Source organism: Lissotriton helveticus, chromosome 12 (genome assembly GCF_964261635.1).
Source record: "Lissotriton helveticus chromosome 12, aLisHel1.1, whole genome shotgun sequence".
Classification (NCBI taxonomy): Eukaryota; Metazoa; Chordata; class Amphibia; order Caudata; family Salamandridae; genus Lissotriton; species Lissotriton helveticus.
In genome coordinates, this window is record NC_136073.1 from 852410819 (window position 1) to 852437880 (window position 27062).

A 27062-nucleotide genomic window follows, 5' to 3' on the forward strand; every position below is an offset into this window, starting at 1 on the left:
GACCCCAATTGGCTTACAGAGTTAAACAGATATTTACGGTCAGTTTCTGGGGGTCTTCTTCGGGACTTAGGGTCAAAGGAGGCCAAGGTCCAAAGACCCACCAGCAGTTGCTCGTTACCTACCCTGGGGTGTCCGTAGAGAAGAGGTGCTGTCTGGTTGGCAGCTTTGCGCGCTACACCAGTGGAAAGAAGGTGGGGGGCACCTGGAAACAGGCTGTAGAGGGAGACTAGGGGACATCTCTGGGACCACCCAATGGGGGGCTCGGGTCACAAGGGCCCTGGCAGCACGGGGGCTCAGCCGGTTCGTTGGTACCCAGCTGGGGCGCATAGTGCTGGTCTATAGAGCAAGAAAAAATGTGATCATTCATTCGCAGCCTGGACTACTGCAATGTGAAAAATAAGAAAACTGGGACAGGCTGTTTTTTCCCGTTCTTGTAGAGCATTGTTCTATCTAAATCACCATACCCTGGAAAAGACGTTGCATCTTTTCAAGACCAAGAAATTCAATTTGCTCATGCTTAGTTGCTTTAAGCAGTTAGATGACGGGTTACTTGAAAGCACAGGCAGTACATCTCATATAAACTCTGATGAGTCTGAGCTGATGGAAACACAGGCATTTAGGGATCTAGTTTGGATGCATGTGACTGAATTTACCTCAAAGTACTCCACACCAAGACAATCTGAAGGATTAATATTATGCGGATAGATGCCAGAATGAGAATTATATAGTGCTCTTTCTCCCAAATGGGTGACTTTTTTTACTGTACTATCCATCCCCCTTCAAAGCCTTTCCTGCAGAACTGTTGATCTTGTAGGAAGGCATAAGCTCTTGAGCCACCATTCCGAGAGGATGGAATAGAACTGAAACACCAGATAACATTTTGTAGGTTACGGATTCCAAGAGAAAAGGATATCTTTTGCAGCGTTTAGAACGATTTAAATGTACTGGCACATGAGAAGCAATACTGGCCAGGTTAGATCAGAGTGTTCAAACTCCTGAACTCAGCTGGCTGGACAGAGGGAGATAAAGGTAAGATCTAGATCAACGTTGTCTATTCTCGCAACATTTGAAATAAATCTGGCGGACATATTGAGCCCAAAAGAAGTGATGCTGGTCCCTCCAACCACAGAAACTGAAAGCAACTTTCCTACGAAGGCATAAACTGCATAGGAAAAGGAAAGTATAAGCTGTGCGCTTGACTCAGTGGAGGAAGAGGGGCCATTCGTCAAAATGAATTACAGAAATCTGGAGATCACTGGTCAGCACAATATATGACCATCCATAATTTAACGGATGTATGACGTTACAACGCGACATATTACAACGCACTCCGTTACAACGCATTTTTTACAACGCAGGATCCATTACATCGCATGACATTACATAGCAGATGCTATTACAACGCATGCCATTACAATGTAAGTGTAGGTAAGTATATTATTTTTTTTTAAATGTAAGTAATTTATATTTAATTAAATAAATTACATTATTTTTAAATAATTATTTAGTACATATATTACTTTAAGTTTATTTTTAAAAGAACTTTTAATAATAAAGAACTATTTTTAATAAATAATAAAATTATTAAAATTAAATTTTTTTATTAAAATAAAAGATTGTATTTTAAAACTAAACCCTAAAAAAAAACTTGTACCCCAAAACCCAAACCCTGTACCCTAAAAATACCCCGTACCCCAAAACCCAAACCCAACCCTAAAAATACCCCTGTACCCCAAAACCCAAACCCAGCCCTGAAACCTAAAAATACCCCTGTACCCCAAAACCCAAACCCAGCCCTGAAACCTAAAAATACCCCTGTACCCCCAAACCCAGCCCTGAAACCTAAAAATACCCCTGTACCCTAAAACCCAAACTCAGCCCTGAAACCTAAAAATACCCCTGTACCCCAAAACCCAAACCCAACCCTGAAACCTAAAAATACCCCTGTACCCCAAAACCCAAACCCAGCCCTGAAACCTAAAAATACCCCTGTACCCCAAAACCCAAACCTGAAACCTAAAAATACCCCTGTACCCCAAAACCCAAACCCAGCCCTGAAACCTAAAAATACCCCTGTACCCCAAAACCCAAACCCACCCCTAAAACCTAAAAATACCCCTGTACCCCAAAACCCAAACCCAACCCTGAAACCTAAAAATACCCCTGTACCCCAAAACCCAAACCCAATATAAAAAAACATAAAATATATTTATTTATTTTTAATATTAATTAAATTAATTAAATAATGTTAAATAAAATATAAAATAAAATTATATACTTACCTATACTTACGTTGTAGTGGCATGCGTTGTAATAGCATCTGCTATGTAATGTCATGCGTTGTAAAGGCATGCGATGTAATGGATCCAGCGTTGTAAAAGTTGCGTTGTAATAGAAGTGCGTTGTAAAAGTTGCGATGTAACGGCTGTTTCCCTAATTTAACATCACTGTAAAGTAACATACTCACTGCTGATGGGGCGTCCTGGGGGTCTCGGCCTAGGTGAGATGCTGTGGGATTCACCCTCTGCTCCATCCAGCATCGGTCGACCAAATATTGCTTCAAGTTCCTTGGCATCAGGTGGCGGGATGGGGTATCTGCCAATTGAAAGTTCTACTAGTGACAGACCCATACTCCAGATATCGGACTGCACTGAATAATGTGTACCCTGTAACCGTTCTGGCTGAAATTAAGAGGTGGAGAGAGAGAATTAAAATAAGTTCCACAGTATTTGCTAGATATGCCAGAAAAAGGATGCTTTTCAAATTTCTGCATAGATGACAGACATTAAATGCAAGTAGAAATAAGAATCAGAAAGTGAAAATTAATATTGCGGGCCTGCAAACTTGCGGTGTGTGTAAATCAATAAAGCAAAATGACAACATGTACCACTTTGATTGATTATCTCTCACCAGGACTGCAATTATTCACCGAACCGGAGGGCACACACATGCAGTTTACAAAGTGGTGATACAAGTCTACGCAGTGCTCAGGAATTTCAATAAAATATTGGTACACCACTCTACAGTCCTGCCCATGTAACCTTTGAGTATTTAAGTTACATTTAAGACAAGTCATCCGGTGAGTGAGGTTACAGTTGTTCCTTCAAATGCAGACAAGCACAACAGATAGTGAAGGAGCTAAACAACCTGCCTTATGCTAGAGCCATCACATTTGGATAAAACATCCTATATGAAGGTTCACTAATTCAATACGAACAAAAGTATATCTACAGACCCGAGCAACTATTAAAGTGAAACACTGGGAGATCGCGATCCACACAAAAATACATTTGCCATTTCAGTAAAGGGGCCCTTTTTACACAAAAGAATCTGGTGACTAAACATTGGAATGTTCTCCCTTCATAACATACTACCAGTGAAGGAGAAAAGGAATGTATAAACAGTTCAACCAGGGCAATAAGTTTAATCCACGACACATAAGGGATCATAGAAGACACAAAGTTCATCGTTGGTGCCCAACAGCAAAAGTCTTTTGGAGGGAAAAAATGAAATTAAATCTGTTGCAACGCTCATAATGTGCACAGGCTCTGGTGCATAGAACATTGGCAACGAACCGGATGGACACATTGGGGTACACAGCACTTTCCCTATGGCATGTCCAACCTAGCACAGAGGAATACAAGGTCAGTGAAATCCATTTGTTAACCTCAATCAGGGAGGATCACACAAATGAATCGGACTATACTTTATCTCTACCTCATACATCCTCTTTGGTTTGTGTATTACAAGTAACACGTCAGCAGTGCAATATATTGAACTGCTTTTTGATTCCTCCCATTAATAAGATGCCCTTTATAAAGTAGACGCCTGCATTTTAAATGGAAAAGTCAGACCTTTTTATTGTTAAAGCTGCTGCAAGTTGAAATAAACTTTTCTTTACTTTTAAGACTGTCCTCATTCATGAAAAGTAATTTGTTTTGGCGATTAAGGTTTCTCTTTTAGAGTTTGGCGAGCCTACAGCTCAATATAGCAGTTACAACTGCTTTGTGCCACCTCAAGTGCCCCAGAAGTACAAAAGCAAGACACTTACCGACATGTAGGACCTCGTGCCCACAAAAGAATTGGCCATGGAGTCTATGAGTTGCCCGCTCACTCCAAAATCACATAACTTAATTTCTCCTCTGGAGTTCACTAGGATGTTAGAAGGCTTTACATCTGAAACGAGAAGCCATGCATGTCAGCTGGTTGATAAAAGTTTGAAATAGGGTTTATCAGAGGGAATAAACACCAACACTACTCTGGTCTGGCACAGGAAGGGATACAAGGATGTTCCAGCAGTGGAGGTAAACAGGAGTCTTCTAGTAGAGGAGAAGCACAAAGCAGCTGGGAAATGAATCACTAAATATTAATACCACAGTGGACCAGGAGTCATCTAGTGTAGGAGAAGCAGACAAGGACTGGCAAGGGAATCACAGTACTGGAACCACGGTGAGTAGGGAGTAACCCATTGCATTACAAGCAAGCAACGGCTAGGGTGTGAATCAGTGCATTAGTACTACCTTCGGCCAGGGTGACTAGTGCAGAAGAAGTGATCAAGGACAGGAGTACTCTAGAGTTTCATAAGGAAACAGGAGTACCCAAGAGCAGATATGATAAGTGTGCAAGGGGTGGGGAGCATTTCAAAGGATAAAGAGAAGTATCCAGGGGGAGATCATTTGTTGTTCTAGAGTCAGAAAGAAGCAGGAAGGGCTAAAGTAGGCCACTGCAAAGGTTTTCAGCTATCTTAAGGAAGACTCACCTCTGTGCATGATCTGATGTTTTTCTCTTAGGTATGCCAAACCGCGGAGTACCTGAGAAGAAAGGACAAGTGAGAAACCAGAAAAAAGTCTAATCACTGCATAAAACTGACAAAGAGAACAGACCTAGCATTGCTAGGGCACTTGTCAAAAGAAACCAACTTCATCAATTTAACTTGTAGACACTTAAAACATGCAAATCATTGACTACAAAGTTAGAGATCATGCCATATGCAAAAGTGACATTACTATACCAGGACACTACACCAAATCCATCATTCTTTTATTAACTCCCGGTAGCTTTGTTTAAAGAACAGGCAGCAATGTCAGATGTACGGACCAGCATGCATCACCAACACTCTAATCTTGCCACAGATTTTTAGAAAGTTCTTCCCTACAACGTGCGTCTTTCATTCCGGTGTTGCAGTCTGGACACTCACCGCAATACTGACTTTTCCCAGTATCTCTTCTGGGATCCGCCTGGCTTCTTTCAGTACTTGATCCAAAGATCCACCGTCCTAAATAGAAGAAATAAGACAATCCTGAAAACTGTAGTCCAAATCCCGCACTCTGACTCCTAGAGACCTAAACACAAGGAAAAAATATACTGACCAGATCGACAGAGCGGAGTGCAGAATTGCAAGATCCAAGGAACAAAAAATATCATCGCATGGCCACTAGATATGGCATGAAGGCCTTAAATATACATATATACACACTATGTATATGTATATATATATATATATATATATATATATATATATATATATATATATATATATATATATATATATAGTTTGTGATGCTTTTCTTTTTCTGCTTGTATTCAACCTGGGCACATAAGTCTCACCCATTGACATTGGAGAGGAATGGGTTCTCCTTTCCCAACGCTTTAAACATTGCAAGTAAAATGAGTAAGGTTAAAAAAAAGCAAACATTTTGTTCCCGATCATAATTGCAGTGTTGCACGTTTCACATGAGCACAATGGACTTATCAAGGAGAGATGGATCTGAAAGCGAAAGAAGTATCCTAAGAGAAACAGCATTAGATAATGATTGAGAATGCAAGTGATGGTAAAAAGCAGGAGAGTGGTGGGTCTGAAAACAAAAAAACTAAGTATGGGGCTAGATCACCATGCCTGCAAAAAGACAACAGATCAACTAGCAAGAACAGGGAAAGTACCAATGATTTAGGAGACAAAAACAGTCTGGTGTCATGTTGGCAACGTGAATTTCCCCAGCATCTTGAATGTTGTACAACTGCTGCTGTACTGTCCCCCCCTCTCACCCCACCAGTATGTGGAGGGAGCTAAAGAATCTGATATTGTAGTGAAGGCAGGACCCTGCGTACACACATTGCTATGTTAGCATGAGCTTATTAGACGTTTAAATGCCATTTTGCAGCTTTTGCACACAACACTGCATGTACCTGTTGTAAGTTAGACTGCTTGAATTTCTTCACAAGAGAGCGGCTTGTTTTGAACATCCCTAGACTTACATCGCGACCTAAGTCTGTACAGTGTGTGCAGAAGCCTCCAAGGTTACCATAACAATGTAAGCTGTTATTAGGGCTGATCGGCCCACGCTCTAGACACAACATGCACCTAGCTGCAGCTTACTGAAATTCTAGAGAATTTAATATTGCACTGCATGCATGATTAGGGCACTTGGAGAAAATCCTTTTCCAGAGAGAGAGAGAGAGCTTTGCTCATCCTGATGTGATTCACTTCTGCCGATCATGGAGGTATAGGGTTCCCCATTCAAGCCTAAGAGACCTATTATTTTATAAAACCTAGTTCCTAGCTGGGGAGGGTGGTGCACAAGGCCCTATAGGACCTGTTTCCACTATCATCATAATAGGATTTCTCCCTTTGTGTTTTATGGAATTGTAACAATGCTGATCATATTATTTTTAACCATATGCCTGCTTATGTTAGCAAAAATACTGCATCTTTGAGCATGTTGTTAAAATAAACATTTTTAGCTTTTCCGTGTCTCTAATTACTCATGTTGTGGACTGGTATGAGATTAACAAAAAAAGAGTGTTCTTGATTTCCACCATTCCTAAGAGTAACCTAAGTCGCATGTTCTGGGTTGTCTAATCATTGGTAGCTTCGCTATAGGACGGAGAGCTAATGTGACACTGATGCTAGTCAGTTAGGGGTTCTAGGTACTGAGGTGAGCTTTTTTGGTACACCAAAATTCACTGAGGTCCTGGGTCTCTGTGCACAGTTCTGTTTAGGAGCAGAATCCCCGCAAGAATATTGGCTATAAAATTTGAAAATTGGCCTTTCCCCTCCATCCCAAGAGACACCGTGTGAACACTGATCAGACTTACCATGTGTTCCATACAAATGCTAATCTCTCCATCGCTGTAGAAGGCACCGTAGAAGCCCACAATGTACGGAGAGTTACACTCATGCAGCACTTGCAGTTCCCTAATAATCTGATTCCTGATGGCTGGCTTGATCTCCAAATGAATCAACTGGGAAGATGAAAGAGAGAGAGGTCATTATGGCAAAAGTATAAGGATACATTGATGGGTGGATAGTGGAACAGAGAAAAACATCAACATGACTAGGGTTAGCCATCTACTGAAATAGTGCCAAGAATGTACACTTCTGGTTGTTGTGACAAGCTGGCTAATCTTTTGATTATGCTGATTGCATGCATGCAACATTTTTATATTTTAAGGACAGCTATATTTACCACATGGCAAAAAAAAACATTCAGGCACGCTGTACACCGTGTTGTTCTGACCTGAACACAAAGTAAACATGGCCTGGCTGTCACAGAACTGATACAAACTAAAAGGAAATGTTCTTGAAAGCTTAGATTTATTTGAAGGTGGTTTACAGTTTAACTGTTTTACTCTCAGAAATCGACAAGTATTCAGAGGGAGAAAAACAAAAGGATTCTGTGAATCACGTCCAAAAACCTGAAAGATCAACTAGACAGCAACGAGCAGCAAGAGTACTGGGGCAGACGGGACAGGTTAACATGAAAGAGGCACGCTGGAGCGACAATGTGACCACCAGAGGCCGGTAAGAGGAAAACCTTTACGACCACAGTTACAACACTGATTCAATTTTAAGGAAACTGTTTCAACTTTCTGCACATCTAGAGCTGTTTCAACCTCATTAGGAAACTTTCTCTTGCTTAACTATTTAACTTCCTTACCTATCAGTCCGCACAGCTATTAGCCTGGCCGTTATGACTGGTAGCATTTAGAATCATTAAAAAAATAACTTTGCCGAAATTTAAAAATGAATACACATAGGAAAACAGAAGGTTTTCATTCTGTATTTATTTCTAAAAAAAAATCCAAAAAAAAAAAATCAGTAAAAGCAGAAAACAGAGCCGTTATGGTATCTCTCTTCAATTGCCGAAACGTTCAGTGTTTCCTGTGCATTCATGAAAATTGCTAGGTCTTTTTTAGTCCAGTAACATAACTTCTTAGCTTTATGCAAGCTTCCCACAAATCTAGCAGTTTTCTTAGTAAAGGACAGTCCTCATATTTTAGACCCATCACCATTTTTAGTTGCACATTGCTTTTTACATGGAGATGTGGTTCAGTTTCTTTTATTTTTGGGGTCTGATTACCCTCTTTATTTTTACAGGCTCAAATTCCAATACCTCATTAAGTGGCTTTTTTAAATGTCTAATTGAACTGGTCACGTGGATATTATCAACAGGAATGCAATCTATTCTGGAGTGACTTTGGGGGAGGAGTGATGAGAAAAAAATTACTTCTTTACCATAAGGGTATATTAAGTTTTTACTGAGAATGTTTCCGCAATTATGATCATTCACCATTGGGCCATATCTATTAAAAGCATATATCTCATGCCATCACACATGGTTGAGATGGGGCAGGGTTGTGTGTGGGGGAGGGGGAAGTTTGAGTTCCACTATAACAGCCAGCTATATATTCTTTTCGACTACGACCAGTCTAAACATATCAGACTACCTAATGTTCACATTGGGTAAGACTCTAGACCGGGTTAAAAGAAATGTAATTCTAGAAATGAAGTGGTTTTGCAGCTTCAAGAGTTGCTAAGATCAAACCATATTCATGCCCACTTTCAGTCTACATTCAACAAGAACGCAGGATTTAAAATACTCTGGTTGCGGTTTATTCCCTTTGCTGATGGGCTTCTCATCTTTCTAAATATGGTCACTTTCTACAACATTGTACGACTCTGGCCACAGGTGTCCCTGGCTCACGTTTGATTGGTTATGCTTATCCCACATGGAGAGAGAGAACATTAGGCCATGTTAGAGACCGGTGTGTCAATCACAAATGCACATCACATAGTGAGGAAGCAACTGAAATGTCCTTTCTGACAAAAGCAATCCAGAAGAAACCTAAGCCTTTCTATGTGTCCTCGCCTTCTTGCAAGAAGACAGGCTAACATCTCAGGTTATCACTGGAGTAGACTTGAAGATGGGAGCTTAAAATAAATTACAAGCCACAAACTGCTCAATGCTCTATCCACTTCGCACCATAGCCTTTGGTCAGTACTCTAATTTCAGAATCTGAAAAACCTTCACAACTTTGATTAGCGGAGATGCACACGACAGTTAAAGTGGGTTCCTTCGTGTACCTCAACTCTGAATATTTTCACTCGAGTCATACCCAACCTAAACCAGGTGGTAGGGATTTACTGGTCAACTCCAAAACAAATTTGGGGAAAACTTTGCAATCCAGTTAACAAACACATAAGCTCACTCCGGCTCCTCTAGAAGTAGGTACTGAATACATCCAAGAGACGGAGTCCACATCTGCATATAAAATTAGAGAGCATCCATTTTCTGTTTCCAAAGATTCCCACACTTGTTATCAACTCAACTTTTCTTGGACATTAAACCTGCCCTTTTTAGGTCTCGCTGGAATAGCATCCGAAGGATGCGTCCAGCTGGAGACGTATAGCTGCCCGTCTCGGGGGAATTAGGGACAAGAGGGTGTTACGAGCTTTTCATGCGGATTTGGGTGCGCGAACGCACACGTCCAGCCCCGCGCCGCGCCGTGCACATCCCCGGCTCCGATTTCTTGAAGTTGGCACACATGCACGCGCATATACACACAGACAGACAGACACTCGCTCGCTCACACACACACACACACACACCCCCGCCCCAGTCATCGGCCTCTTTTAAACACACACGCATACACACACGCATACACAGACTCCAGGACACATACACACACGCACGCTCACACACATACAGAGCACCCCGCCGCAGCTCTTAGTGCAAATGGCGCCTTCCTTGGAGTCCCTCCCGGACTCAAGACAACCAGAGAATGCCCTCGAGAGCCACCAAGGCGAAGCCCCACTCACCGGCTTCCTTGGTGCTGCGGCTCTCCTCTCATCTGCAGGGCTCGTCTATGCTGGTTACCACGGGCTCTCCCTCACTCGTGGAAGGCGCCGGCAGCAGGACTCTTCCTCCCTCCTTCTCAGGGCAAGTGCACCGGGGCGCAGGGTAGGCTCCTGCCTGCTCCGGTGCTCAAAACAGCCGCGGCTCTTCCGTGGGAGGCGGGGTAGGCTCCCGCCCTCCTACTTCCGGTTTCCGGTTGTCCCGCCTGGCCTGCCTGACTTCCTGGCCGCAGGCCGGCGGCGATGTTCGGTTTGTCCCGGGCTGCGGCGGTGATGCGGGGGGACACACGAGGGGTAGGCTCCCTCCAGAATTTAATTATAAAGCGAGGTGACACTCGCTACAAGTGGAAATACGCCGCAATTTGGGGCAAATGCCGGGTGGGCACCGGCTTGGAGCACCACGCGCTTCAACGGCAAACACAGCGCTCTAAAGCGCTAAGGAGGCAAATCCCGCGGCCAATGCCGGGTGGGCACCGGCCTCCTGCAACAAAGCGCTCCCAGGCGCTTCAGGGAAATGAAGCGCTCCCAAGCGCTAGGCAGGTGAATACAGCGCTCCCAAGCGCTATAAAACTTGTCGCTTCAGAGCCCCCACATCCTAAAAATCTCACCACACACTGGAAGGGAGCAGGCTCTGGGGTCATCGGTCTAAAGCACTTTTCTAGTAAAAAACATTATTCCACACAAACTGTCATCCAGAGACCCAGTACCTCTGATACTCTCCTGCAGCACTCTCACCACAGTGAGACTCGTGTGAAACCAATGACGTGTCAGAGGGAGAATGACACCAAAGGATAAAAGGCAGAGGCTGCCCAGCAGAAATGTGAACCCATAATCTGCAGAGAAACACACACACACATACATACATACACACACACACACACACACACATACGCACACATACATACAAACACACACAAACAAACGCAAACACACACGCACACATACATATATGCACACGCACGCAAAGTCACTGAAAAAAAGGACAAATTAACACTAGGTATCAATTACATTAAACAATGTTCCATGTGTAGCGCTTAACACAAAAACGAATGAATAGCCCCTGACAACTATCCAACACTGCCAGCTCTTTCCTGTATACCCGACCATATTGTATAATGCTATTAAAACAGAGACTTTTTAGGTCGATCCTGAGCAGCGCATGTGCTGCTCTTCGAAGCTCGCTTGAATACATCAGGTATGGACTTGCTAAGATAAGCTTGCAGTTTTGTCCTATCGCTGAAGGTTGGTAGGTTGGGGAAGAAGTGTCAGGGGCGTCCTTTAAACAAGCATTTGCAATGCAATAGGTCTCACTTTTGCGAGAGTTTAAGGTATTAGCATTGTAAATTACAATGCCTTTTATTTATGTTTTAAAAGCAAAAACATAAATAAAAGGCATTGCCATTTACAATGCCAATAGCTCTAACTTTAATAATGCGAGACCTATTGCATAGCAAATGCTTGTTTTGCAGGTCTTTAGAAAATCCATCAGGATCCTTTCGTCCAAATCATCCCTTTAACGCATTTATGTACTTTAATTCTTCATAGAAAAAACAAGCTCCGACTGTGCACACAACATATTATGGAGAACTGCATGCATAGTGTATGAATCTGACCTGTAAATCATTATATAGTTTACAAATCAAATGCTTACGAACTGTAACAAATAGTCCCCAAATATCAAGCTCACAATTTACATTCCAAAAATACAAATGTAAACAAAGTCAGCACAAACAACTTCATCTTTGCTTTGTAGGTGAAACCAAACCAGGATAACATTTACATCTAAACAGTCAGGTTGGTCTACAATTTAAATCGGGGAAACGACTGTTAGAGGAGGGTCTGGGGGACAATATTTACCGACCTATCAAGTTCACACCCCTAATGAACGATATGGTAACAACAAAAAAACTTGAAGGTCTATCAAGGTTGAGAAAAAGAAGTGGCCACAAGAAAATAACACACACCACTATCACGACTAACGGTTAAAGACCATCAGTTATGAAGAAGTCCTATCAGCCCACCCATATGGCGGAACATCGTCATCTAGGACCTTATCAGCAGGTTCTCATATGGCCAAGCCCACAAGTAATTGCTTGGTACCAATTGATCCTGAACTGAAGGAAGATGTGTCCTCACTGAGAGTGGTACTGATAGGGTGCAGTGCTCAAAGAAATAAGTGAGTGATTAAAATGACGGACAGGGTAGAAAAAATATTTATTGCTATCTCCCTGGACGTCAAGTAAAAGAGAGTGTGATGACAGTGTAACAATATCACTGTACAGTAAGCATATACGATCTAGGCCAACATGTTTCTGCCATTATGGTAATATTTTACAGGCATTCTACAGGGCCAGGCTGGAATAACAGCTACTGCAACATCCACTATTATCAGTGTGAAATCAAAATCAGAAAAAACTGTGTAACATGGTTGAAGTAAGTAGAATTGTGTGGCTGAATCAACCACCCTACCGTATCCTTGTAATTAACCATGTAAAGAGCAATCCTTTCCCAGCTTTGTGTGGGAAGTAAGCCTCACCTCACCTTCGGTTCAGGTTCATTCCTGGAGGTACCGACGGACAGAGCGGGGCCTCTTTATCCGAGCCGTTGCCGGGTGAGGTGAGGCTTACTTCCCACACAAAGCTGGGAAAGGATTGCTCTTTACATGGTTAATTACAAGGATACGGTAGGGTGGTTGATTCAGCCACACAATTCTACTTACTTCAACCATGTTACACAGTTTTTTCTGATTTTTATTTCACACTGATAATAGTGGATGTTGCAGTAGCTGTTATTCCAGCCTGGCCCTGAAGAATGCCTGTAAAATATTACTATAATGGCAGAAACATGTTGGCCTAGATCGTATATGCTTACTGTACAGTGATATTGTTACACTGTCATCACACTCTCTTTTACTTGACGTCCAGGGAGATATCAATAAATATTTTTTCTACCCTGTCCGTCATTTTAATCACTCACTTATTTCTTTGAGCACTGCACCCTATCAGTACCACTCTCAGTGAGGACACATCTTCCTTCAGTTCAGGATCAATTGGTACCAAGCAATTACTTGTGGGCTTGGCCATATGAGAACCTGCTGATAAGGTCCTAGATTACGATGTTCCGCCATATGGGTGGGCTGATAGGACTTCTTCATAACTGATGGTCTTTCACCGTTAGTCGTGATAGTGGTGTGTGTTATTTTCTTGTGGCCACTTCTTTTTCTCAACCTTGATAGACCTTCAAGTTTTTTTGTTGTTACCTACAATTTAAATCACCAAAATCAATAAAACTAGAAATGTTTTATTTTACAAAGATGGCATTAGTGAGTTCCAGTAAGGGGCCTCCTCAAACACAACATTATGCCAATGGATCGAAGAACACATCCTCACAAAGTACTTCAGATAATATACGAAACATTGAGAGATAAGGGGGTCTTGCAGTTCACAGAACTAGGAACCCATCTGAAAAACATTTCTATGGCACATTAGAATACACCCAGCATATTGAGCTACTACTAGCTTACCTTCCGTGCCATGATGAGCCCTGAAGGCCTGTGCCGCACTTTGGTGACCACACCACCATTTCCTGCACCCAACTCACAGATCCTGTCGAAGTCGTCATCCTTCAGTTCTCCAACTTTGGCTTTTTGCGTCAAGAAAGCTTCCAATCGCTTCTTTTGCTGCTCGTCCAGCTCCAATTCCTCTAGTTTTTTCTGCAGATCCACTAGATTCGCTCTGTAGAGGGGGGACGGAGGAGTTAGAAAGTTTTTACCGATGCCTTGATACTGTGAAATTACCAACTATCGGAGGGGGTACACCCACTTTAACCCCTTCACTGCGGCGGCTATTCCGCCGCAGTGCTAAGGGGGCGGGCAGAAATGCGGTGGGCGCATGCTGGTGACGGAACCGCTCCGTCACCAGCGTCGGTTGGGCTGTGCTTGTGACGGAGCGGTTCCGTCATGGCCCGCCCCGCTCAATAGAACGCTCAGCGCAGACGCGGAATTCGCGCCGCGCATGAGCGGCGAACGGGCCATGACGGAACCGCTCCGTCACAAGCACAGCCCAACCGACGCTGGTGACGGAGCGGTTCCGTCATCAGCATGCAAAGGGTTAAAAGTTGTCCATTTGTCCAAAACAAAAGCAAAATAGATGAATCTCTTCAAAACACTACTTTAATCCTGTTTATTCAAACTGGTATATATTTTCAAATTACTGCAATGGCCTACTAAACCTTCTGTACGAATTCTAACACAATAGTTGTTATTCTCCATATTAACCGTTGAATCTTTGTAAGTGAATTAGATCTCCATAGCTTGGAGCATTCACAGAATGATCACAAGAGTCGCAGAGTGGTATGTAAACTTACCGTCTACACACCCCACAGTTACCATCCCATAGGATGCTTTTGAGATTAAGTTTAACTCATCTGTAGAGAGAGCAGTTGGGACTAACTAGGATAAAAAGTCATCACACTGAAAATGAACCTAGTGTTTTTTAAAGTGCTGAAGCAGATTATACAAACAAAGTGTTTCTGGCTGGAAAGAAAATAGAAGCAGCCATGGAGGGAGAAGGAAAAGACTGTGGAAGAGCCTCAGTGATTCATTTGAGTGTCTGATAAGGCAGCTACTGAGAACCAAACGAATAAGGATGGAGCCAGTCTCAGCAGGATCAATGGCATTTCCAAGAACTCCCAAAGGAAAATAATTTCTATCAACAATCTCCGAAATGCCCAAGGGAAGCATCAATCTGGCATGGGCTCTTAAGTGTGTATTTTTTTTTATATTAACCCCTTTAGAGCTTGTAAACAAACCTCCCCAGTGCTGCGCTGTCCATTATCCAGTGCTGAACTGGACGTCCAACGGTCGTGCGCAGCACTGGGGAGGTAGTGGCCGTGACGACCGTTGGCCGACGGCAGCAATTAAGGGGTTAAGCACCATTCAACCCCAAATAAACAAGGTGTGAAACAAGGTATAAAACTTCATTTGAGAGCACTCAATGGAAATAAAGCTGCTGGTATTATCTCAGCACATTCGTGAATCTGCCACCGTTCTGCACTCTTGATGTGCATGCGTTCAGACATACGGTGGAACTGATCTCTTCAACACCGAGTTAATGTCAGAGTAAACCACAGACATAGGATATGTAAAACTGAAATGCAGGATGTAGCATACTCGCTAAGCTGGAAAAAGCACTAACTCATAATTGATTTAAAGGAAATCCGAGTATTTTTTGCGATGAGCTTCAAATTCTGTCAATGCTAAATAAAAATGTTAACCCTTTCTTAAAATATCTGTGGAATTATTTAATTTCCCCACAATGCTACAGGCCTGAAGGTAAAATAGAAAGTAAAGCTTCTGGACTATTTTGAGGAAAGTTGCACTTCCTCAAATACTTAACCAATAGAGTTAGAATTGTACATTTGACCTCAGTCACCGCAAAGCTCATGCTGCCGTAAAGGTGCAACTGAAGGCAAGGGTACTGAACAGCTAAAAGCCACTATTTTTACCCAGTCTATCAGGGGACTACTGGACTGTGAAATACCTGGGCAACAAGCACTGGCAGCTGTGTTTTTGAAAGAAGCTCCAGTCTCAGGACCCGGGTGTCTGTTTTACTGCCATTGTGATTTAATCAATTCGTGCACATTAGATCCTTTGCTGCTACTTGAGCACAATTAACTACTACTTCCAGCTCTCTCTGTGACACATAGATAATCAGGGACGTGTAGAATCCACGAATGGAACCTTGTTTGCAAGTCAAAACGTACAAAAAAGCTACACTGCATTTGCCACTGGTTGTGGACCGTAACCTATGATTTATAGAAACCTGTTAATTTTATCTCCAAATGCGGAGTTAATTTTCTCTTCTGAAATCTTAATCTCTTTGCAGTAAGATGCATTTGCACTCTGGACTGTTAACGGACTGATTTTACATGCTGCTTGGGTTGAATTGTCCATTTTGTGGGAAAAGGGTTTACCAGGATAACCCACAATCTTACCACCACCTTTGGGCTCGCTCACCATTGTGTACAATGTGGAGCCCAAGATCCCTCAAAGACTATATTCAGAGTTATCCATAGAAGATTAAATAAATGCTTGAATTTCAAGTACAACACGAATGAGAGCATGTCACCTAAAATACAAACAGAATGCCAATAACGTAAATGAGGTTACTGATTTGGATAATAGTTGTGTATTCAGTTTGCAAACAAATGTCAAATATTCAGGGCATGTTGTTTTTGACTACAAGGGTTTTGTGAGCAAGTAGGTGTTCAGAAGACATCACTTTGGTACATCATTCAGGTCCCTTCTACTTTTTGCCAAACAGTAAGCATGCAAGGGGATCTGCACGGTCCCAAAAAAACAAACACATAAGTAAGTTTTGAGCTGGAGAGAGTAGAGTCTTGATGTAACTTTACAACATATTCAGTGCGTGCAACGGCCGAGCCATGTTTGAAGTTCCCAAACGAAAAATACAAATGACAGTCAATGCGACTGAAGTTCTGAGAGTGCCATGTCATGTAGAAAGCAAATACAAAGATTCTAAAGCATTACATCATGTATCTAAATTTACCAACAGTTAAATGCCAGTTTACATTACGATGCTTGAAGGCTCACAGTCAACAATGCGCCACCCCCGAAAGTCACCCAACCACATTTCAAGAATTCTCTTTACTGCTAAAGCGCTCCTGGAATTATCACAGACAGCTGGTTTTCAGACTATCAGCAATACTCCTTGGATATTGGCACTTTCAACAGTCCACCACAATAGGATTGCTGGTCAGTGGACTGTGTCACCACTGTGACATGCATGATCTTCTGTGAGGCTTCACTACTGACTGGCACAGTAAACTACTGGTGTACATGGTGAAGAACACAAGGGAAAACAAATCTTCCTTTTGACAAGGGATGAACGTATTTGGAGACTACATTAGTTACGCTCATTACAAACTACATTATGTGAAACAAAAGTATCATGTTAATGCAATACCCCAAAAGGAGCATCAAGTCTTGCCATGGACAAAAGTGTCAACGTGTGCAGAAGACCACCACCAGCTGTTCCGAAAGTGTGTGTGTGTGGGGAGGGGGGTCCTAAAACAATGTCTGAGAAGCATGCAAATTCGTAAACTATTCAGAAACATTTGTTGTCTAGCTATGGGATTATTTAAGACTTTTGTACAACAATAAGCCGTTCTGCTTCTTCACAGCCCACTAAAACAGAAGTTGGCAACATCCGGCGAGACTTTTGACGTTCCCACTGTAAAATACTAAGTAACCTTCTGCAGGCCTGAAACTGAGCAGGCAAAACACGGGCAAGGTCAAAACTGAAACAAGGGATTTAAAAACTCACCTTCAAGGTTCATCCTCCTTCAGCTTATGCTAATGCACACAAGTTGCCAAAGGTCACATGGCGAAAGCACAGTAAAGAAATTGCATATATGTACGGTGACATGGTTCAAAGAACACGAGCTTACATTTTGAGGTGTCAATTACCTCACAAATTGCAACACTCTTCACAGACACTGCAATCCTCACAAATGAGAGGCGGGTCATGGAATCTTTCAAAACAAGAAACAAATACAAGTGTAATGTGATTAGGTAGCTTTGGAGGGGTGGAAGCGGAATAGGATTTTGAAGGACTATGTGAGCAACAGAGGACAACACTTGGCTTTTGTTGGGGTTAAGACGTCCATATTCATTCTATAGCCCTCTTGCAAAGATCACACAAGCCTAAGACGTTGTCCGCTGACAACTAGAAGACACTTACTCGGTGGAACCATCAGTGGTAGGTGTCGGCCCTTCTGCAATGGTCGGGACAATATTGAGAGCGGGCAGCATAGGCTTCCGTTTGGCCGGCATCATGAAGGTGGATAGGCAGGAGCTGAGCGCCTACACCAAGCTCCTCGATGACCTTTTCTTATAAATAAAATCAGCTAATTCTTCTTACTGGGGCTGTCCCCCTATTCAAGAGTCACAGAGGACAGATTCCCTTGTCATCCCTAGTGCTCCTTTACACAAGATACCAAGAGGCCTTTATCAGTATTTCTGAAACATGTGCGCCTTGAGAATGTTTGCAAAGCACTTTAATTTCACTGCGCTTCTTCTTTACTCGAATGACATCACTTGCATAGCATTCGCGTAGTCTTTAAAAGGGCAGCACGTCTCGTGATCTCCTTGCAGTGTCCCTTTGTAAACACCTTTGGCTGCTCCTCAAAAGGTAGTTTTGCTGCTTACCCTCGCCTACTGAAGCCCTGTGCCTTACCTCTTACACCCTAGAACCACACGTATGTCACCCTCAGGCCCTATCCCTCCACATGAACCCTTGCTGTCACCCAGAACTGGCCTCCTACTGCTCTCTCGCTATACCTCGCCCTTAAGTGTCCTCCTGCTGCCACCTACACCCCTAATCTAGCCCCTTCTAGGCCCATCTGGCACCACACCCGTACCAATCATAATCTTTCTTGGACCAAGGCCGAATGTGTCCCTTTCAAGGCACTCCTATGCATCTGACCTTACCAGAAAAGGCTACCTGTGGCCACCCTGCTCATGCTCTGCCTGTCCCATCCCACTCACCCCGAATAAATGCTATGGCCTGCAGCCCACCCTCCCAGTCACGTCATGTCCCCCAAGTTGCAGGGCGTCCTCTTCCTAAATAGCTGCGGCCTCTCCCCTTTCTAAGGAAGTCCTCGCTGGCCCTGCCCAGGTCACACCCTCTAGGGAAGGTATGTGACAGCTCTGTGATGGCGTGCCCCTGCGACCTGTTAATGGCGAGGCGGACGTAGTTGTATGATGCGGTGACTTCCCCTTTTCCTGCCCGGGTCCCCCCGCTGTCTTCCCACCCTCCAGGCACCGGCAAGGCCGCTGTCTCCGGGACCCAAGCAGAGGGAAACCGCAGCCGGAGGGAAATCCCGGGGAGGATCTCGCGAGAGCTCGCCCGCGCGGAAGCACGGCCACATATATGGAAACTGATGTAGGACACACGATCTCACCAGCAGCCGAGTTTGACAACGTTTTTTAAATTACGATACTGTTTTTGAATAATAAAACTCTCACCCTAACTATTTAATTTGAAAGTAATTTATTTTATTTTTTTTATCGTGAATATTATAATATCACAATTCAGGCGTAAATGTTTCATCTTTCAAGATGGCTGCCGCCTTTGCAGATTCCTGGCCCTAAATTGTAGAAGGAAGGCTTTACAGGCAAGTGACCTTAAACTGCGAAATAGATATGAGACTAGCATATCAGACGTTTCTGACCGACGTATTTCCCGTATTGCGGAAATTTGGGCACCCATCTGGTTCAACCGAGTGAACTTTTGACGTTCCATAGGACCTCCTAACAAGAGACACATGAAGCGGAAAAAGTCAGTTGTAAACGGTACAATTAAACTCCTGGGAAGTATAATTATTCCGAAGCTATACAATAATACACTATATTTGTAATAACTATTCACGCGAATTAAGAACACGAGCACACATATACTATTTTTAATTTCTGGCGACATTAAGCAAAACGATGGTTTAATAAAAACGATTTTGAACCCTCTTTATACTTGTTTTTCATTAGCTTTGTGATTTCAAAATGGCTGCATTTTACACCCCGGAGTTACGCCAGCAAACGCGTCATCCTGTTCTTTGACGTTCACCTGGTTTATGGTTTTGCCCTTCTTTCATTTCCTTCTACCTCTGCGTCATTTTGATTCGGGAGTGCGCATGCCTGAACCTGCTGCAGTCTGTCAAGTCCAGAAATAGGGAGTGCTGGTTTCTGTGTGTGTGTTCGCAGAGCAAAACGCATAAAAGAAATTTGTCGTGACATTTAGTTGTTATATAAGTGACAATGAGTTTCACGTTTAATCAGTGGTCAAAATGCATAAAAAAGTATGGGAACTGTGATCCTTTCAACGACTTGTTCAAGTTAGTGACTGGGTGGGCGTGCTCAAAGTCGAAGCTAAAAACAAAGTTGTCTGTAAATATTTTTTTAGCCTTTCACTTATATGTAACTGCTTATAAGGTATAACGCACACACCGTAAATTAAAAATAAATGCAAATGAAAGTAATCTTGGGGAACATTAAGAGGATGTGGCGTTCTGGCCAGAGCAGCACTCTTTGGAAGCATAGCTGCCAAGGTTTCAGATTGCAATGTGTGACATGTTCATAATTTCAGTGTAATTATGAGTGACATTTTAATGACCATGAGTGACACTTTCTCGTGAACTAACTCAAGCAATGGAAACCAGGGAAACATATCAATATCATACATTACATCCATTTGAGCATCTGGGCATGAGTTCTGTTTTTTTTTCAAGTATCCTACATAGTTTAGGTTTGCTGAGCTATGTTCAAATGCTAGTCTTTACATTACCCTGTTTCATACATGTATAATTTTTTGGTGTGCCATTAAGCTTGCCTTGATGCCATTTAGGCCAAGTTCATTGGTATTTTATACATGTGCCATGCCTAATTTGCAATCAAATCAAAAACAGACGGAGCTCATACTTTTTCTAAAGAGGCTGTCACTCATGCTGCCGAATGTAGGGGTTCAGACAATAGCAAGGCTTCTACATTTTGATTCCACGTCATGCTTCTTTTTTCAATCACCCTGCACTTCCTGTGTTCTTATCTTAGTCTTGTAGGTTATTTTTCATTCCTGCTATTTTCATCTGTCACTGCTTTATTATCTTCCTCTGCTTTCTTCTTGCCCCCTTTCCTTCTGCCTCCCTCATTTCCACTAACTCAAACACTTTCAGCCGTGATGCGCTCTTGTGTGCTCACCTTACAACTCTCCTACCCGATGTTCCCCCTCCTTCAGGCAAGGAAACCTTTTGCAATACTCCTCGGGGCCCCGACAAAGCACTCCCCCTCACCCACCGGGAATACACACTCCCTTCCAGTGTGCAGTCTCTCTCGTACACCACTCACACCTGAGCCCAGTAAAGAGACGTGCCCTGTGCATAAACTAGAAATCTCTACTTTCTATAGAGTGCTGCAAGTGTTTTTTTTCTCCCCTCGCTGTGATCTATGTTATTGCAGTGAGATGGAGAAGAGCTGCAGAGAGCCGAGCTGCGCAGAGATGAGCTGCCTTAGCCCAAGTAAAGGCGGCTTTTGGCTGGCCGAGGCCGAAGTCAAACTAACGGCGGCAGACACCAGCAGGCACACCCGCAGCCTCGAGCCTACAGCCATGCCCAGGGCAAGCACCCCCGGGGCCTCGAGCCTTCAGCCATGCCCAGGGCAGACCTTCATGACCGGCACTGGCTCCAAGCAGCTGATCACGCGCTGCCTGGGCCCAGGAGTCTCCTTGTGCAAGGCACTAAAGTGAAACTGCTGCGCAACGACGGAATGTCACGACAATCATCTTCCCTCTGCAACCAAATCCTCAAAAAACCTCGGGGCTATATCCCTCATACATAACCTAAAATATCCTGACTTCCTTGAACCCAAGTGCGAAACATGCCGCCGCTGCCGCCCGGGCTGAGCCTCCTGAGCAGAGCTCTGAGAATGAAAGCTGCAGCTGAGCCCTGAAGACGGCGCGGCCGCCACTCCCGTTTTCACCTGCTACAAACCATACATTAGTTTGCAATGCTTCGGTTGTGTGCAGCAGGCGGAGGTCAGATAGCTCACAGTTTGTCAACTGCATGCTGCCAGCAGCGCACCAGGCTCATGCTGCTTCACCTAATGGAACACAGCTTCTACTACCGTGGTAGCACTTCACATTTAGACACCTGCTGAGACACTACGATTATGCGTGACAATGCATTTCAGTGCGGTAATGCGGATTACCACACGGAAATGCGCTAGTGTCACGCCTGATGCGTGACACTTGGCAGGCCTGTGGAAGTGGGGAGCCAGGTTTTAGTCTCGGTGTTGGCTCAACATTCTGTGGCCTGGCCAAATCATTTAATTTCCTCGTGTCCTTGTAAAATATAACTGATGCTCGTGTAAAGCGCTCTGTTGGAGTTGAGCGTGCCTTCACGCTTGCCCTCATGCATTATTGTTATGTGACACGTGACACGTCACTTATCCTGGAGTTCTCGTTCGAACTCTGCTGCTCTGTAAGTGGCAGTTACTGCGGGGATACCAGGATGAGCGGTTGTGGGTTTTGTTGTGCTATACATCACGCATGTAGCTAATAAAGGTGTTTAAACCTAACCCTGCTGAAGAACCATCATTTAATCGAAAGAACCCACTTTCTACATTTGGCGACGATACTGATGAAAGAACCTTCTCTTGCCACCTATGTTGTCACCGGAAATCGGAAACGAAAGAACTCACAAGGTAAATCATTTTTCTTACTTTGAGCTGCGCATTTAAAAATCCTGATATCCCACTCATCACAACCCACCGACCGACTCCAACGCTCAATCTAAACATCTTCAAGCAACGTATTTCAAGCAACATTAAGAGTAAACATTTCACCCTGCTGTCTCCTTCCTACCGGATGCCTGCCAGTACGTGTCTATCCTGGCATTCCACTGAGCGTCTCCGAACTACTACTGTTCTGACTGAGCTTCGATTTTCATGTGACACTTCGGAAGGCTTCAGAGGGCTGCTCCTGTCGTGCTACGTTCACAAAGCTTCCCCAGTTACCAGTCTTGTCAACAAGAGCAGCGTATGTTCGCTGCTGTGGAGAAGTATTTGCGGTGACTGAGACTGTAGCTGACTTTGGCACTAATTGTGAGTAATTGATGTTTTTTCCATTTTACTCTCTGTGTGCCCCCGTGATGACGGTTATACACTTGCCGTTCATTTTTAAATTGGCACGAGCTGACACTCATCTTTCATTCAGCGCGCGCAGCCTTACATCTGTCCGACGCTCTCTCTTCTCCTTTTGTGAGGTTAGCATATCTTTGCAATATCAATTAGTGCATATCATTAGTAGCCTTAGAAAAGGTCAGAGGGAAAAGGAAACCAGACGCGGAGAGCCGTCCCCACTGCCTGGGTTTCGGCACACTGCGGTGCACGTGCGAGCCTGCCTTCTTGTGGACAAAGCCCAGGCACCGATCCACCACCGAGAATACTCGTAAGTGCTTTGAGGCGATCGAGTGGGCGCTACGTGTATATCCACTCACTCGTAAGATTCCATTCTGTTTCTTAGCGTACAGCGTGACGATTCTGCCAGACGGTAACCTATCAGTGGACACCCGCCTGGCATACATGTACATTAGAAGAGGAAAGTGGGACATTTAAAAACACATTATCGGGAAACTGTATTACTGTTGGAACTTTTCTAGCCCTTGTTGTTGCCAGAGGATTCTGTTCGCCACAAACCTTTTGCCGACCTCCTGATCTTACCACGGACCTGCCCGCCTGTCTCCCGCTGCCCGGCCGCTCTTTTGCCATCTAGAGCGGGGCTGCCGAGAGGAGACCGGTGAGGGGCGGACTACATTACCCAGCAGCCCTTGCGGGGATCCGTGTCACCTGTAAGCGCCAGGAGGCGCTTAAAAACGTCATCAGCCCCATCGAGTGGGGGAACTTTTCTAGCCCTTGTTGCTGCCAGAGGATTCTGTTCGCCACAAACCTTTTGCCGACCTCCTGATCTTACCACGGACCCGCCCGCCTGTCTCCCGCTGCCCGGCCGCTCTTTTGCCATCTAGAGCAGGGCCGCCGAGAGGAGACCGGCGAGGGGCGGACTACATTACCCAGCAGCCCTTGCGGGGATCCGTGTCACCTGTAAGCGCTAGGAGGCGCTTAAAAACGTCACCAGCCCCGTCTCGCGGGACGCCGGGCGAAGCCCGGGCCAAGGGCGGGCCCGTCCTATCCCGTCACAGACCGGAAGAGACTGGGCTGGGCTCTCCCTCTAACAGCTCATACAAGGTAACGCCTTTACGCTGCCTGGGTTATCAATATAGATATTACATCCATCTTGCTTAGATAGCCAATCATTATAACCTAAAATATACGAGATCAAAACTGGCCATCTACTGCCTTTCAATTATTGCTGGATCACCTTGCCCCACAATAAATGTCGCAGAGAGGTACTAGAAGCAAAACACTCCAAAATATGGCTAAAACCGTGGGTCCAATTGATCAATTCATCACCAAAGCCAATCAAACTATTGATCAGGGTATAATACTATTAGATCGCTGAGTATCATACGACCTGGCACAAGCAAGACGATCGTCGTTGGGACCCCTGATACTAGCGCAATCACCTCTAACTCAACCGGAGAAGGTAGCGGCTGCGGAAATACGTGCGGACATCCATGGCATCCCAAACCTGGTTGACTTGTCCGCATCTTTGTCATTGTTGGACTCGCAATTGACTCAGGCGCTTGAAAAAACGCCCGATATTTTTTCGATCCCCCTTCACAGGACCACGACCCTGACCAGAATGAACAAAGGGGACTAAGGGAGGGAGCAATTTCGAAACAGAAAAGTAGAACTAAAAATAATCAGAAAGACATCAAAGCTCCAAAAATAAGTAAGTTACAACACATCCCACGTCCCAAGAATCAGAGAGTGGGAAACAAAACAAAAGAGCAAAGGCAGAAAAACTATATCTCTAATGAGTCCAAAGTAGACAACAGTGCAGTTAATTCCCATCTTACTGTTGTGGATCTCAGTGTGAATGATAGCAAAGATGACAGCGCTCACAAGGAAGATCTAGGCTCTGATTTGGATGAAGGCTGTAAAACATGCGAGTCAGATCAGCATCTGATCGCCCGGATAGCTGAACTAATAAAACATCAGTTACACCCCATCCAAAGAAGCCTGGCAGTCATAGAGAAGCAAATAGCAGTATTAGCCACCACTCTAAAAAATCCAACAAATGTAAAGAACCTAGGGCTGACAAATACCGGAGGACCAACAAATAAAACTGTGAACATAATGCCAGGACAACCTTCCAAAAATGTCCCTAATACAAGTAACACTCCCACCACCAAGACAGGAGAAATGGCCAAAAACTCGACTAAGGGCCCTGCAACTCCAATAATTAAGCCCCCCCAAAAGCTCTCCAAGAAAGTTTTAGATTTGCAGAAAAACCCACCCCCAACCCACATTCCTTCGAACCCACTCCCAACAAATACCCCACATCATGAACATTTACAGAGACATAACACTCAGGGAGACCGGATAAAGAAAGGGTGGACTAAGCCTATAAACCTCCCCCCTGAAGCAACCCCGTTCGTAGTTATTCTGACAGGGGTGCCTGAACTGAGTTATGACACAGAGGAACCAACTTGGTCCCTACTAAACAAAGTTCGGCATTGGTTGAATGTCAACAGACCAAACCCGCAAAACTATGTTACCAGAATCATTACAGCACGAAAGGCTCCATGGATAGGACATCAACCAAAAACAATCCCAGGGGATTGTGTTATAGTTAATTTCGAAAATCCTCAGGTAGTGGACCATATTTGCTCCTGGGATACACTGGACAAGAATGGAGGTATAAATACCAAGGGAAGCGTCTATCCTTCTTTTACCCCCCGAAACCCCACTATCTTGAAGGCTCAAATTGGTCCTGGAACCAGCCAGATAACGGACAAAGGGGTTGGAACCAGGGAGGATGGGGGCATGAAAGTAGGGATTGGGCTGATTGGAAAAGTAATGGCAGGAGAGCTCAACCACAAAGGGAACCTTGGGGTGGCATATCAACCTTTAACAGCTATAGCTGTCTAGAGATGGTCGATTGACCATCATCACAAAGGGAGCTTAGCCTAATAAATACTGGAGATACAATAATAAACACACCAGAAAGCCCTACAAATAACTGTTTGCATGAGGGATGTTGTACACCAGCTAAAAGATCAGTTGGATTAAATAACTCAACTGCTCACCCAACCATGGCAGATCCCACGCATGAGCTCTCGGCCTCTCCCGAGGATTTCACTGGTATTGCTCTTCCCACAGAAAATAACCTACAGGCGCTGGGAAATACTCTAAAATCGAAATCCGAAGTACAGCTAAGTTACCCTGGAGAAAATAGCATCTAGAGTAGGGCATCAATTGCCACAAGCTCCAACTCTCAATTAAGGTTACTATTTTGGAATGTGGCGGGATTAGCCTCCAAACACTCGGAAAATAGTTTCCTTTACTTGGCAAATGTAAGTAATCTAATTTGCCTCCAGGAAACTTGGCTTAACGACCCTATTCATCTTCTGGGTTACAAAACATACTTTTCCGCAGCTATAAGATCTAATGCAGGTGGGAGCAAGGGAGGGCTAGTAACATATGTCTCAAACCTCTGGCCCTGTTGTGAAATAATCCCGTTAAAGCTAGACCAGAGCTACCAACGTATTATTTTTCGTAGAAGTAGCCAAGTGGTCTATACGATCATCAATTTTTATAATAACTTGATTCCATCCGAGTTAACCATGGTCCTAAGCGAGATTTCCCATCTGGTACACGATCTTGCAACAAAATATGCAAAAGAATCCCACACAGTAGTTTGGGGAGGAGATTTTAACCTGCACTTATGTGACAAGAGCGATACCCCTAACTGCGGGATCATTGATGAAGATGGAAATTGTTTAACCCATTTCACACATACACCTGAGGGTAATAACATGCAGACGATGATGGTCGATCTGGATATGGGGTTCGCCAATAAATTAAAAACACCTGTAACCGAATTTATGCCAACCTTTCACGGCAGGTGCCTTAAAAGCCTGATAGACTATGTTCTAGTGTCCACCAACAAAGCTGCAAGTATTAAGACCTTTGAAGTACTTAACAATGTACTCAGTGACCATTCCCCCATTAGCATGACACTCCAGGAATCTAATTCACAGAATAGAGGAGATATGGCCCAGTTAAGCTTTCTACATCAATAGACATTAACATTGGATAGGGTAAACGGTTTTACACTAAAATGGGCCAAATTAGATCAGGAAGCCATATTCACCAAAATAGTAAAAGCAAGTAGAAGCGCGATGGAAAGATGTCTAGATCCCTCTACAACCTCAATTGAGATTTTGGCCAGTTATA

At 43.9% G+C, this 27062-nt stretch overlaps 2 protein-coding genes across 5 annotated transcripts in view; one reads left to right on the forward strand and one right to left on the reverse strand.

The window, feature by feature from the left end:
- MAP2K2 (mitogen-activated protein kinase kinase 2) overlaps window positions 1-19049 on the reverse strand; it is a 43577-nt gene extending 24528 nt beyond the window's left edge. Inside the window, exons 1-7 of the mRNA XM_078669271.1 lie at window positions 17899-19049; window positions 13659-13869; window positions 7096-7242; window positions 5198-5275; window positions 4760-4811; window positions 4052-4176; window positions 2468-2681 (exon numbers count right to left, since the gene is read on the reverse strand). Of these exons, the coding sequence (XP_078525397.1) occupies window positions 2468-2681; window positions 4052-4176; window positions 4760-4811; window positions 5198-5275; window positions 7096-7242; window positions 13659-13869; window positions 17899-17993 (922 nt within the window). The 5' untranslated portion in view covers window positions 17994-19049. The remainder of the gene's footprint in view (window positions 1-2467; window positions 2682-4051; window positions 4177-4759; window positions 4812-5197; window positions 5276-7095; window positions 7243-13658; window positions 13870-17898) is intronic.
- The window catches only part of CREB3L3 (cAMP responsive element binding protein 3 like 3), a 448824-nt gene that overhangs the window by 253123 nt on the left and 168639 nt on the right, over window positions 1-27062 (forward strand). For all 4 annotated transcript variants that reach the window (XM_078669267.1, XM_078669266.1, XM_078669265.1 and 1 more), the window contains one exon: window positions 7636-7801. The gene's annotated coding sequence lies outside the window, so the exon portion shown is untranslated. The remainder of the gene's footprint in view (window positions 1-7635; window positions 7802-27062) is intronic.